This window comes from Malus sylvestris, chromosome 11 (assembly GCF_916048215.2).
Source record: "Malus sylvestris chromosome 11, drMalSylv7.2, whole genome shotgun sequence".
Taxonomy (NCBI): Eukaryota; Viridiplantae; Streptophyta; class Magnoliopsida; order Rosales; family Rosaceae; genus Malus; species Malus sylvestris.
This window is the reverse complement of record NC_062270.1, coordinates 2,347,347-2,359,845: the sequence shown is the minus strand read 5'-3', so window position 1 is coordinate 2,359,845 and position 12,499 is coordinate 2,347,347. Positions and strand designations below refer to the sequence as shown.

The window sequence follows — 12,499 nt, the reverse complement described above, 5'->3', positions numbered from 1 at the left end:
TTGCTTAATTCAACCTGAATTAATTTTCTAAATTATTTATACTTTTGTTGGTTTGAGCAAGATGTGATCTTTTGCTTGATTGATCTGCTTTGTGATTCTATCCATGAAAGTGTTTGATGGTGTTTTGATTCGATTCAATTGAAAATACAGGATAAAATTGCTATGTCAATAAGTACTACTTGAGAGTATTGACTGGTTTGAACTTGTAATGGGGGATGGATCTGTTGGAACCGAGACTTGCTTGGCTCCTTTGAGCATCATTGTTAGTTTCTTTGTTGTGGGTCTCAGTGACGGATCCTCTTGAATGCACCACATTGCGATCATAACGTACTTCTCCATATTCTTGATGTCTCCCATTGCCTCATCATCATTCTGGAATAGCAGGTGCAGTTTGATTTGCTTGTAGCAATCGCACGCCCAATCCGCTAGAACCATTTGATCTTCATCCTTTGCCTCCTTGTCAAAGTTCCTCCTGCAGCATATAATCTCTAGCAGCATAATGCCATAGCTGTAAAAATCGACCTTTGCTGTGATAGGCATGTTTTTGAACCATTCGGGGGAAACATAGCCTCTAGTTCCCCTGATTCTGGTAGTAGTCTGAGTCTGGTTCACTTTAAAAAGTTTGGCCAATCCTAAGTCGGAAATTCTTGCTGTGTAACAGTCATCTAGAAGTATGTTCTGAGGCTTAATGTCGCAATGTATGATTTGGGTGCTGCACTCCTCGCGTAAATACAAGATCCCTCTCGTGATTCCTAAGGCGATTTCCTTTCTTCGATTCCAGTTTGGCCTCGACTTTTCAAAGATAAAGCTTGCTAGTGAGTTGTTGCTCATAAACTCATACACAAGAATTTGGTGCTCTCTCTCGTTGCAGAATCCCAGTAGCTCGACTAAATCCCAGTGATTTGTTCTACTGATTGTGCTCAACTCAACCTTGAATTCCAAATCAAATTCTTCAATCATAACGTTTAATCTTTTGACAGCAACACATTTCCCCTCATCGGACCCCAATACTCCCTTGAAGACGGTTGCAAAAGCACCACGGCCTAGTTCTTCTTTGAATCCATTCGTAGCCTCTTCTAGCTCTTTGTGAGTAAAATTTTTCAGATTCGTGATTTGATGAGGCTGACCCACCTTTGCTTTTCCGTAGTAGAAGCGAGAAACAAGAAAATAGGTTGTTAGCAATAACAAGAGGTTTAGAAATCCTAAGCTACTCAGCAGCACAGTTCCAACCATGATCAGAGTTGAATTATCTTTCTTTTTCATGTATCTGTCACCCGACCTCAAGGTCGAATTGTCTTTCCTTATTTTGACAAGACCTTTTACGCCATTGATGGGGTCGACTCTCCCGTTCAAAAGAGGGCTTCCCTTAAGCCAAAACTGTCCATTTCTGAAATTGGCCACAGCACAGAAACAATCAGCTAGGCAAGCCAGTGCGGTCACCAATCCTCCGTTACAACTTCATACTTTTCGTATTCAGACTCAGGCCAATCCGTGTTTTGCATTTCTTGAAAATGAAACTGATCCGTCTCTGGTGACGCAGCATCACAGCTTTGCGAAACAAAGTCCTTTTTGCATCCTTTCAAAACATCATCTGGATCAATGAAGCTATAACCAGGCGGACATTGTCAAATTATTCCTTGGTCATGTCTACATATGCTGTTGTAGCCACACGCGCCGCCGCCTTTCTCTTGCAGAATTGTTATGCAGATATTTGGCGATATGAAGGACAAACTAGTCCAAGCCATGATTGCCCCCTGCAGCACTTGTGCCAGTGCTTTTTGGATAGACATAGTGCCTCAAAACTCCATCATAGTCAACAGTTGCTCTCTGGTAAAAATCTTGGAACGAAACGGTGTTGCTTGATATCATATGAAGTATGCTTCTGTTCCTTGCAGTAAGGTAAATAGAGCCAGACATGTTGTAGATTACCTGAAAACAGCTATCCTTGGTGTCAGTTGACCAATAGATAGTAGTATTTGCAGAATCCAATGGGAAATGTGTTGTGTAAAGCAGGAGTTGTCCATTGGATTGTAGCACAAAGCGGAATCTTCCTTTCGAGTAATTTGTTGGCGTGTAGCGTGCGATGATTATGCCCTTTTGATTTAGAATCTGCAAAGGTAGGATTGTGTCGGTTGGCTGATCAAAACTCTGCCACAAAATGGTTGAATTTCGGTTAGCCAAAATGAAATTTCCAGTGTCGAGCATGGCTGCGTAGGAAACTCCTGTACCAACAAAATCAGCAACCGAAATTTGTTTGCCTGTTGCAACGTCATTGAGCATAAACCGGCCATCTGCAGTGAGTTCAACTGCGGATCCTTTTGAGACTAGAGTATCACCGTTGGCCGACCAGACAATGGTTCTTTCGGGTATTTTGTTAAACCATATGGCTAGTAAGAAGCCATGTTTACCGATTTCTTGGAAACCGAAAGCAAAGTCCCCGGATGGTGAGGCCCAGAAAGATTTATTGTGCAGTGCAGTGAGGGTTGATCCTAATGAGATATTTTTGGTTTGATCAGTTTGAGCTGCGGTGAAAAATGGCAGCAGTAGAAGGAGAAGCAGAAAGCACAAAGGAGATGCTAGTTCAAAGTCCATGATTGGAAGAATGATATCCTCTAGGGACGGAGGAGTTGATGGTGTATTGACAATTTATTTGAAGTTTAATTGAGACTTGTTCTATGCACAACAGCAGCTTCTTTTTTTCTACATCATTTTAATTGCAATAGGGGTAGAAGTCGATTTGTGTAGAATTAATTATGTACGTTAAACATGCAATAGGGGTGTTGGAGGCATCTGAAAAATGTAAAATATGTAAAGTAATGCATAATTAATGAATTTGCTTATGTGAATTTTAGTCAGTGCGTTTTCTTTGAGTATACAAAATTATGTCGAATTTTTTGTGAAGAAATTGATTTTATAGGGCTAAAGTTTAACAAAAGACACAAATAGTTTATATGAAGCTGTCTCAAATGAATCAAATCTTTTGCACCAAAAACAGGTGTGACCTCTTTGTGTCTCCAATTATTGTTTGACACATATTACATTTACGACAACAAAGTTTAAAAAAAATTAAGTTTATAAATACGTGTTAGTCAATGATTGAGGTCACAGAGAGACCACACACATTTTCGGTACATAAAATTTGACAGACTAGTATATAAATGAAGGAATAAGCTGTTGGTACCAATTCAAATGATTATCCACCCGATTCAATAGCCGGTTATGAATGTAGATGATCCGACACCCAAACCAACTAGAAAGCGCGCGTATGTAGCACACAAACAACATTACATGGCGGGAAAATTAAACCCTAAAAAAAACCCCAAATTCAAACCTCTCAATTCGCACACTGAAGCTCTCATGGAAAAATACTTGGTCAATCTCAAGCCCTCGTCTCAAAATCCCTGCAAGCCTATCTCACGGTAATTACGAATCGACAACCTTTTTCGATTTCCCTGCTTTAATTTTGTATTGATTTTCAATTGAGGGTTTTTGTTTGTTTAGGTGCAGATGGAGTCGGAGCATGATCGAATTGAACGGAAGATTCGAGCCCAATTACCGCCATTCCGTCTCCGGTTTACTCATGGAATCATATTCGGAGGTGCCCAGTTAGTTAATTTTGATATTCTTGAGTTTATCAGTTAGTTCAGTTAGCTGCATTTTGCAAGTACATTGATAGGTTGTTACTTTGATGTTTGATGTAGCTTAAGAAATTCCCGCATTTGTACCACGTCAATGGCGGACCATGTCAAACTCATGTATGTAGTGTTACAAACCCGGAAAGCGGAAATCCAATTTGTTATGATTATTAAGATTTAAAATTTTGATTATGTTTGTGAGGTTTTTTTTATTTTTTGTAGTTGAATTGGATCGATAATGGAGCATTTCTTTATCACCAAGCGTTAATCCCAAAGTCGGTAACTGTTGTATAAACATATATGTCCATTTACTTGTGTAGTTCATATGTTGTGAAAAAAGATTGCTCATTTAAACATCTTTACAGGCAAGGAATCTCTGCACTGGATTTTGACCAAAAGGTAAATACATTTTGAGTTGGGTTGTTTCAGTATGTGTTACTGTGTTCGTGTGCGTGTGTGCATGCTGGTTCTACTTTCACTTCATTTCTCGTATTTACATTTTGTTTTGTCTCCTTGATAACTTTATATTCAGGGAATATACCTGGCATCTGTGACAAAATCGGGGTGCTTAACAGTGCATGATTTCGAAACTCTTTATTGCCAGAGTAATGAACCTTTACTCTGTAAGTTTGTTCACTACAACTTTTTATCTCTTCTTTCGGCATATATTTATCTAGGCGCTGCTCATAATTTCTGGGCATATTACATCGGTGATGCATATTATATAGTCTGCTGAGCTTGTACAACATTGCACAAAACTAATGGATACAGTTCAAATGCACAAACCTTTGTATACATGCATTTTTTAGGTTTAACAAATCTCATAGCTTTGTCCTTTTTCCCTTGAGCTTATAGTTGATGTTCAAGGAAGGATGGAAAATAGTACTTAATTTGAAAAGTTGTAGCGCTTATCATGATTTATTAAGTGTGCTTGCAAATTACTGGTTGACACTTTTGCTTTAGAAACCCTCCTTTAATTAGCTATTTTCTTCCTCCTTTCCTGCTAGGCTTGAAGGAAGATGAATCAAAACATGTGGTGCACCTTTCTTTCGATCAACAACTAGACTTTGTACGGTGGAATCTTGCTAACCAAGATGAGGTTTGAGTTCAATACAAGTTTTACGATAGATACTGTTAATCTAATAAGGCTGCTTCATTGTGCTTTATAATTTGCAGTCGTGACTCCACAGAACTATATGCATAATGGCTATTCTTTTTCCAACTGATAATTTCTCATGCTTATCTTATGTATGCATAATTTTCAGCCTATTACTTTTATTTTACACTAATGATACATGGGGTTATTATTACTGTGTATATGCTTATATTCTTCTTACTTGAAAACAAATGGATTTGTAGTATGTTGTACTGTTAGTTTAGAAACCTTTGTTATGTTGTTAAGTACAGCACATTTAAGGTTGATTTGTTTTAATTGGTTTCTCTCTCGTGGGTTTCTAACATCAAGATTTTCCTAATTTGTTTATGTTAGGTTGTTTGCACATCTACAAAAAGGAATGAAGTACTTATATTTGATATTAGTTATATCTCATCTAAACCATCCCAGGTAAGTTTCTCTCCCTCTCTTTTCTTGGTTAAGAGAAAATTTAGAGGAATAAAAGTGCTCAATTGTACTCACAGACATAGTCACAGGCGCACAGATACGTATGTACCACATGCGTGACTTAAATGAGGATAATGTGAATTTTTAGATTTGCAGTTCCAGTCAGGCTATATAAACTTTGATATCTGATAAGCTTCTCTATACGATAAGTTTCTGTGGACATCTATGCGATAAATACTTATATTTGATATATATCCTTATTTTTTGATCCAGGTGTTAAGGACAAGACATAGTGTTTCCGTCTTTGGGTCTAATATTCATAAGGGCCTTACTGATATTGCTTCTACTTCACTTGATGATTCCAGGTTGGTGAAATAAAGAGACAACGTTATTCTTGGGACCATTTTCTGACTTTTGTACTTATTTTTTACTTGTATCAGTTATATTGTCTTTCTGACAGCCTTCCTTTTCTGGTGATTTTAGAATACTGGCTTCTGATACACATGGTGCAATCAACGTATGGGACAGAAGAAAGAGCACATTTCCATGTCTTGAACTCACTACAGATTCCCGTGGCACCCTTAATAGTATCCAATTGAATGTGGAAAATCAGGTCTGTAACAATTCACAACATTTTCTTCAATCTTTTACTTTTACATATATATGGGAACTTGAGATATGCACAGCTTTTAGGAAAGCATGTAACCATGCTTTTGTTTCTTTGTGTTATGAACCTAGTACATAATAAAAAATTATGTTTAATAAGTAGAAATCATCATGATTATGAATGAGGATTACTCATTCAAACTTATATATTTAGATACTCTAGATTTCTAGTTATGTCAATTATCTTAAGGTGAAAGATCATTTAGGAAGAAATATGTCAGGCAAGGCATTTTCTTAAAACCAGGAACTCAGTCATCATAGTTCAGAGGGTATGGTAATTCCTTTTCAAGTTGATGATGACCCAAAATTGAATTTAATTATTTTTTGCAGTTGCATGAAAAAGAAAACTGGAAGCGTCTAAATGATTAGACGCAGTGTGGTGCACTCTTTAGTCCCTATATGAGTGAATTTTCTCATAGTTTTCGTGTGAATATAACAGGAAAGAGATTCATAGAAAGACCCAAACTAACTCGTTATACAATAAGAGACTAATGCTTGGAAGTCTCAATTAAAGCTCTTGAATTTGGAAGCATGTTCTCAGTCGATATCCTACGCTTTCTCCTTTCCATGAGTAAATTTTTCCTCTAAACAATTTTACACATTTTTTTTTCAGATCGTTTTTGGAGCTGGAAAGAATGGATTTATTTATATATGGGATCTTCGTGGTGGAAGAACATCTTCTACTCTTCAGAGTAATAAAGAAGTAAAACAACAAGAACTGAAAATCAGCACCCTGACACAATCCTAGCAGTTCTGCAAAATGAAATACTAATTTTCTGTTTCATTTTTTTTGGTTTCTATAGATACGCCATCCACCTCTAACATCATTGAAGTTATCATCAATGTTAGAGAAAATTGGGCCTCTGAAGGTATCAAATATGTTTATTATTTACAAATACTGTTTTAGGAAAAAGAATTAGTATTGTTCATCCAAATTTTTTTATGCATGTTACCTTGTAAGTTTTGAGTATTATATATTGCTTCATTGAAGCCAAAAACTATTGACACATTAATATCAGGAATGTGAACTGTAAGGTCAATCATAGATTCATAGTAGACCTAAGTTATGTAAATGTCATGTTTTGCGTATTTTAATTTAGACAACTAAATGTTCTCATTATTTTTCAGGCACAATCAGACATTGTTTCTAAGGAGATACAATCCATAAATCTCGATCCATCTTGCCCACATCAGTTGGCATTCCACCTTGATGATGGTTGGTAGGTCTAGGGAGGAGTTTTCTTTCCTGTTATTATTGGTGTTGATTAATTTTGTATGCTAATTTTTGAATAAAAAACTTGCCTCTCGCTGCAAGTACCTAACAATATGAACCTAGCTGGAATACTGTTCTGAACACGTCGGACGCATGATAATTTCTCTTTCAAGAAAATATTATTTACAAGAGATTTGGTTTACAGTAAAAGGGAAATGTACCTTAGAAAACAATAGGAATGAGTGCTTGACATGTGACAATTCTTTTGGGGGTAAAGCAACTCTTCAACATATTCAGGACTTGCTGTACTTGACAATACAGCCTTTAATAAATTCCCGTTTAGAATAAGATATAGTTTTTTTTTACCGAAAGCATCATTCTAACGCACTCTCCATTGCTTCTTGCTCGTGCCTCGTTTAATGCAGGTCAGGTGTTTTGGATGTTTATAATTTCCAAGTTACACATATTCATTGTCCTCCGCCTGCTTGGTTGTAAGTGTTACTCATTTAATATCATGTGTTAACCTTAAAAACACTATAAATTTGTTTTTAATAGCTCTATTTGTTTAATGTTTCCCTTCATTCTGATGGCGTAGAAATGATTCTGGTGTGTCAGCTGATCTGTTATATTTGAGAAAACCTTCATGGCTGCCAATAAATTCGGTAAGGACTTACTGCTGCTTGCATACTCCAAGTCATTTCTAAAGTGGTTGATTACAATTGGTGGTACCTGGAGGCTGTAGCAATCCTACAAGATTTTCATTTTCTTGGCCTTAAAATTTAATTTTGTTGTGTCGACCACTAGTATTGTACAGAAAAGTCTTAAATCTGTCACTTTTATAATGCAGATCTATGTGGTTGGATCATCAACTGATAGTGGGATTTATATTTTGGATTTCTATCCCAATTCAAGCTCTCCTAGCCATGTGGACTACATGTAAGAAACTCTACAACTTATGACCTAAAAAAATTATAAGGTTGGTGATAAGAACAGTAATGTGACCATCAGCCTCTGCGGCTGAGGGTTTCTTATCGAATACATAATCTGAAATGATATGAACATTCAGCAGAACTAATAGCACTTTTTACTTTAGAAGGATGGTTAGATAAGAGTAGAAATGTGGCATTTACTTCACTTGCCTTTTCCCCTTCTATAATTGTCTCATTTTCGGTTTGGTCCTTGTGGGAACGTTGTTTATTTTGCATTTTGGTTAACCATACGTTTCTTAATCTTGTAGAGACGATGCACAAAATCTTTCTGGGGTAAAGAATCAAGATAAGAAAAACAGGTTTCTTCCATTGTCAGAAAGAGTTACGGCATGTGCAGTTCATCCTCTCAACAGTACCATCATTGCTGGAACAAGGGTATGTACTCTCGAAAGCCTACTTTGTGATTCAGTTTTTCAAATCCTATAGATTCTATAAAATCCTATGACATGGTTTCTACTTTCTACTCCAATTATACACACGTACGTGAAGGAAAATGGTTCGCAATGTAGGAACGTGTCTAAACATTTGACCCAACCTGTGCTTTCAATCTATTACTTTGCAGTGTTTCCGTTATGAATTATTTTACCATGAATCTCATATTCGTACACCTTTATACAGTAACACTGATGAGTTTTCGTTGTGAATACATAAGGCCTGATACTTTATGGATGATTGGTTTCAGAATTCATCTTTGCTCGTGATTTCGCAAAGTCACAAGTCATGTTAAAGTGACCAACTGATGCTGTGGTGACTTGTATATCTCTACCAGTGTAAGCAGAAATGTCCAGTGGTCAAGAAACAGCTGCAAAACGCTAAACCCCGAGGCTCTTATGATTTGTGCAGTTCATAATTTGTCAGCTCGTCTGCTCATGTGTTATACATATCCAGGGGACCAGAGGAGGAGTAGAAGTATTTTCTTTTGTAGATTGTTGTAGATCGTAGTGAATAGTTTGTTTTGAGAAGATTCTCAGAGATCGTGAAATTGTACGTTATGACCCAAAATAACATATACATTATTATGGATGAATATATTTTTGTCTATGGAGATCACAGTTGGTACTCGAATCAATACGACAATTCTCATTAATAATGCAATTTTGCACTGCAAGATCAAAACTGAAAATGCAGCTTGAATTGCAAGAAAAGATTGCACCAAATCTGGTGTTTACGGACTAAATTTCAACAGACATGACCATGGCTGTATTGTTGTAGCAACAACAGTGACAAATCGGAAAACTGATGATATACAGGACTAAAGATAAATGCCGAAAGACACTTGGTATTGTAGAACAATACACGGTTTTGAAAATCTTCGTCTACAAAAAGTAAACAGGACTCAGAAGCAACACTTCATGAAGATGGCTGAAAACTTTTGGCTGGAACGGAAAGAGCAACAGCACCATAATCCGGCCTTGAGAATTTCCTGTAAACTGCTTGAAGTTTACTTTCCGCTGCACTCAAGTGAAGGCCAACCAAGAGCTTGGCACAGTCCCTGTTGCATTACAAAGAACACACCCGAATTAGTAAACATACACAACTGTTTTGCAAATCACAGCTATACCACACAGATTCCAAATGAAATTTACCTCAACTGGTCTTCAGAATAGCCAGTGTGGTGCTTCAAAGTTTCAGTCCAGAAAGGATTCTTATTGAGAGTATAACGCGCAGCATAGACGGCGGCAGCAGATATCATGGATGGGGAGTACAGAATGATAGTTGGATAATGCAGGATTCCGAGCTCAGCTAGAAAAAAAACCATGTTCTTCGTCTGCATTAGATCAGTAAGTAAATTAGTACTTGTCGGTTCAACAAACAGAGTTTTAATGTTTCTGTTTTACTGAAAACCACAGAAAATTAACTACCTCCTCATCAGGCGAAACAGAAGCTTTGATGTACCGAGACAGGAAGACATAAGGGGTGGGAACTGTCAAATACCACTCCAGCTTCCCCAGGATTTCTTTCTCCATGCGTAGTATCTGATTGCTGGTGTATGCATAGTCTGACAAGCAAACAAAGTCATTCACCTGCATATCGAAAACCCCATTTCAGATCAAATTCCAACTCTCAAAATATGATGTCACTAAAACAACTCAAGGAACACTACCTGTGGAGCCCATATTTCCTCATATTTGGATGCTATGACCATAGAACTAATACCAATTAGCTGAAGTTCCCTCCTAGAAATAATCTTCTTCGAAAGGTACCGATCAATTATGTTTACAGTCAGGTAAAAGGTTTCAGGCATCAGTTCAAATTTCCTGTGAACATCTATCAACCAGTCTATGAGGATTGATCTCATCTTTGTATTTATGTCTGGCTGAGAATCCATGTAGTCATGAACACGGCTATCATCCTGCATTCCAAGATTTCATTTGGTAAGATACGAGATAAGGAGAAGGGGAAGTTGATGACTAGAGGAACAGAATACAACATACTTCAGTGAGCTTGTAGAACTTGTATAAATCATCAATGTATTCCACCACTGCTAATTCATCGTTGACATCAGCTGAATCGATTTCAACAATCTTTTCTTTTGGCTTGATGTTCACTCCAAGAGCCATAGCCTGCAGCAAACAAAAATTTCAAATACTCCAACAAGGAATACTTAAAAACTCAACACCTGTTATGCCAAAAGAAAACCAAAACTGACCTTGCTTCGAGCTGTGAGGATCGAAGTCAGAGTCTTGACTTCCTTCCGCCCTTCTTCTGGCTTGCATCGATTCACAGGCTTCTTCTTTTCTTCTCCTTCATCAGAACTAATAACAACCACAGCATCAGATTTTGGCTTGTCAATTTCCTTCCTGGGAACTACCTTCTTGGCAGGAACACGCTTTCGATTGAGAGCTAGCTTATCATCAAGTACCGGCAGCACCACAGGGTTCTATAATTTAAAGAATCCAGTTCCATGAGCACAATTAACTCCAAGTTTCAAAAATCAAAATCCATAAGAACAAAAATAATGTGGCAAAAAGCTGTGGTAAATTATTATTACCACATTGTTAACTCCTTTTTCTTGTCCCTTTGCTATCAGTTGTGCATGAAAACTCCTGCAAGTCAAGAATTTGTTAGTTGATTGCTTGTGTGTTTGCGGAAGAGAGAGAGAGAGAGAGAAAGAGAGAGAGAGAGAGTAGAGACCTAGTGATGGGGCGATTGCCAATGTCCTGAAGAACTCGCCTGTCCCTTCTGAGTGCATCACCACCTTCAGGAAAAACAAACGCGAAATACATCAATATCGAAGAAACCAGCCATTAAAATATGAAGATTTCCCAGAAAAAAAAAATAATAATCTGAATCGCTACAATACAACAACAAGAAAGAACACGAAATACTTCCAGAATAAAAAGCCCCAATTAATTAACCAACAGTAAACCAAATACCCAGAAGGAACCCATCAAATCCAACACTCCGAATTAAAAAATATGAACAAGAAAAGAAACGGGCAGATCAAAATAAACAAGAAAATTGATAAACCCCAGAAAAAATTGCATCAAAAGAACCCAGAAATTTAAATGGAGAATTGAACAAAACCCAGATAGAATCACATCAAAAGAACCCAGATTTTTAAATTTAAAAGATTCAAATTTTCAATTCAGAAATCAGAAATGGGATCGGCGAATACCTTTGGGTTGCTGTGGTACAACCGCTGGTTTGGCTTCCTCCATTGATGGCTGAGATCTCCTTATCGCCCTCTAGAGTTTCCGGATTCAGTGACTTTTCAAAGGAAAATCGCCTTCTTTCTTTCCCTGCTTCGCTCTGCGCTTTGCGTTTCTTGTCTCAGGAGCCTAAAAGCAAAGCAAACGGTAATATCTGAAGCTCGCGAACCGACGTTAGGCCACAACGGTCGAATTCTTTTATTCGAATTTCAATCGTTGGATTTTGGTGCACGGCTGCAATTCATTTTTGAGATTGGTTTAAAATCGTGGTTTACTTGGTAATTCAGTCATATTTGGCATTTGTCAATGCACAAATACGAACTTGGGCTGTTTTTACCATATAAGCCAAAATATGGAATTTTTATTTTATTGGTTTTTAATGAATTAATTGAATTTTATCTTATGACATGGACAAGTAATTAGGGGGATGTTAAAGAGATTACCTACTTAAAATCATATTCCGTGATCACATGATGTGGAGGTTGAGGGCAAGCTTTAGTACAACAAAAATGTTGCTTCTTTGTGATCAGGTTCGAATCGTGAGAACAACTTCTTTGTAAAACAATGATAAAACTGTGTACGATAAACATTCCCTCGACTCTCGCTAAACTAAAAGTCTTATTGATTTGAGATTGCCATTTTTAAGATGTGGAAGTTGATTGTTGGATTTATCTTAAATAATTTTAAATGAAATCCAACAACCAATCGTCTCATTGTATAGCCTATAAAATATGGTCTAAAAAATTTATCTGGAGCATACAATATATGTTCATAAGGGAAAA

General features: G+C 37.1%; 2 protein-coding genes and 1 pseudogene across 3 annotated transcripts; 1 reads left to right on the top strand and 2 right to left on the bottom strand.

Annotated features, from left to right (window-relative positions):
• Window positions 1–125: 125 nt before the first annotated feature.
• On the bottom strand, window positions 126–2,592 carry LOC126589216 (G-type lectin S-receptor-like serine/threonine-protein kinase LECRK1; annotated as a pseudogene).
• Window positions 2,593–3,206: 614 nt separating this feature from the next.
• On the top strand, window positions 3,207–9,109 carry LOC126588495 (uncharacterized). 2 transcript variants are annotated; one of them, XM_050253589.1, is made up of 18 exons: window positions 3,207–3,419; window positions 3,508–3,598; window positions 3,702–3,755; window positions 3,858–3,910; window positions 4,001–4,034; window positions 4,168–4,258; window positions 4,643–4,734; window positions 5,125–5,199; window positions 5,470–5,561; window positions 5,680–5,809; window positions 6,476–6,565; window positions 6,666–6,731; window positions 6,991–7,082; window positions 7,501–7,566; window positions 7,671–7,737; window positions 7,923–8,011; window positions 8,313–8,439; window positions 8,747–9,109. In XM_050253589.1, exons 1-18 carry the CDS (start codon window positions 3,220–3,222, stop codon window positions 8,789–8,791), a joined length of 1,554 nt encoding a protein of 517 aa, XP_050109546.1. In that variant the 5' UTR covers window positions 3,207–3,219; the 3' UTR covers window positions 8,792–9,109. The 2 variants fall into 2 exon arrangements, with proteins under 2 accessions (XP_050109546.1, XP_050109545.1); XM_050253588.1 differs by having other exon boundaries at window positions 3,502–3,598.
• An 8-nt stretch (window positions 9,110–9,117) lies between these two features.
• On the bottom strand, window positions 9,118–11,943 carry LOC126588500 (G2/mitotic-specific cyclin S13-7-like). Its single transcript, XM_050253596.1, has 9 exons — window positions 11,684–11,943; window positions 11,200–11,263; window positions 11,057–11,111; window positions 10,715–10,945; window positions 10,500–10,628; window positions 10,169–10,417; window positions 9,927–10,088; window positions 9,651–9,832; window positions 9,118–9,556 (listed from the first exon to the last, which is right to left on the bottom strand). Exons 1-9 carry the CDS (start codon window positions 11,724–11,726, stop codon window positions 9,415–9,417), a joined length of 1,257 nt encoding a protein of 418 aa, XP_050109553.1. The 5' UTR covers window positions 11,727–11,943; the 3' UTR covers window positions 9,118–9,414.
• Between the last annotated feature and the right edge of the window lie 556 nt (window positions 11,944–12,499).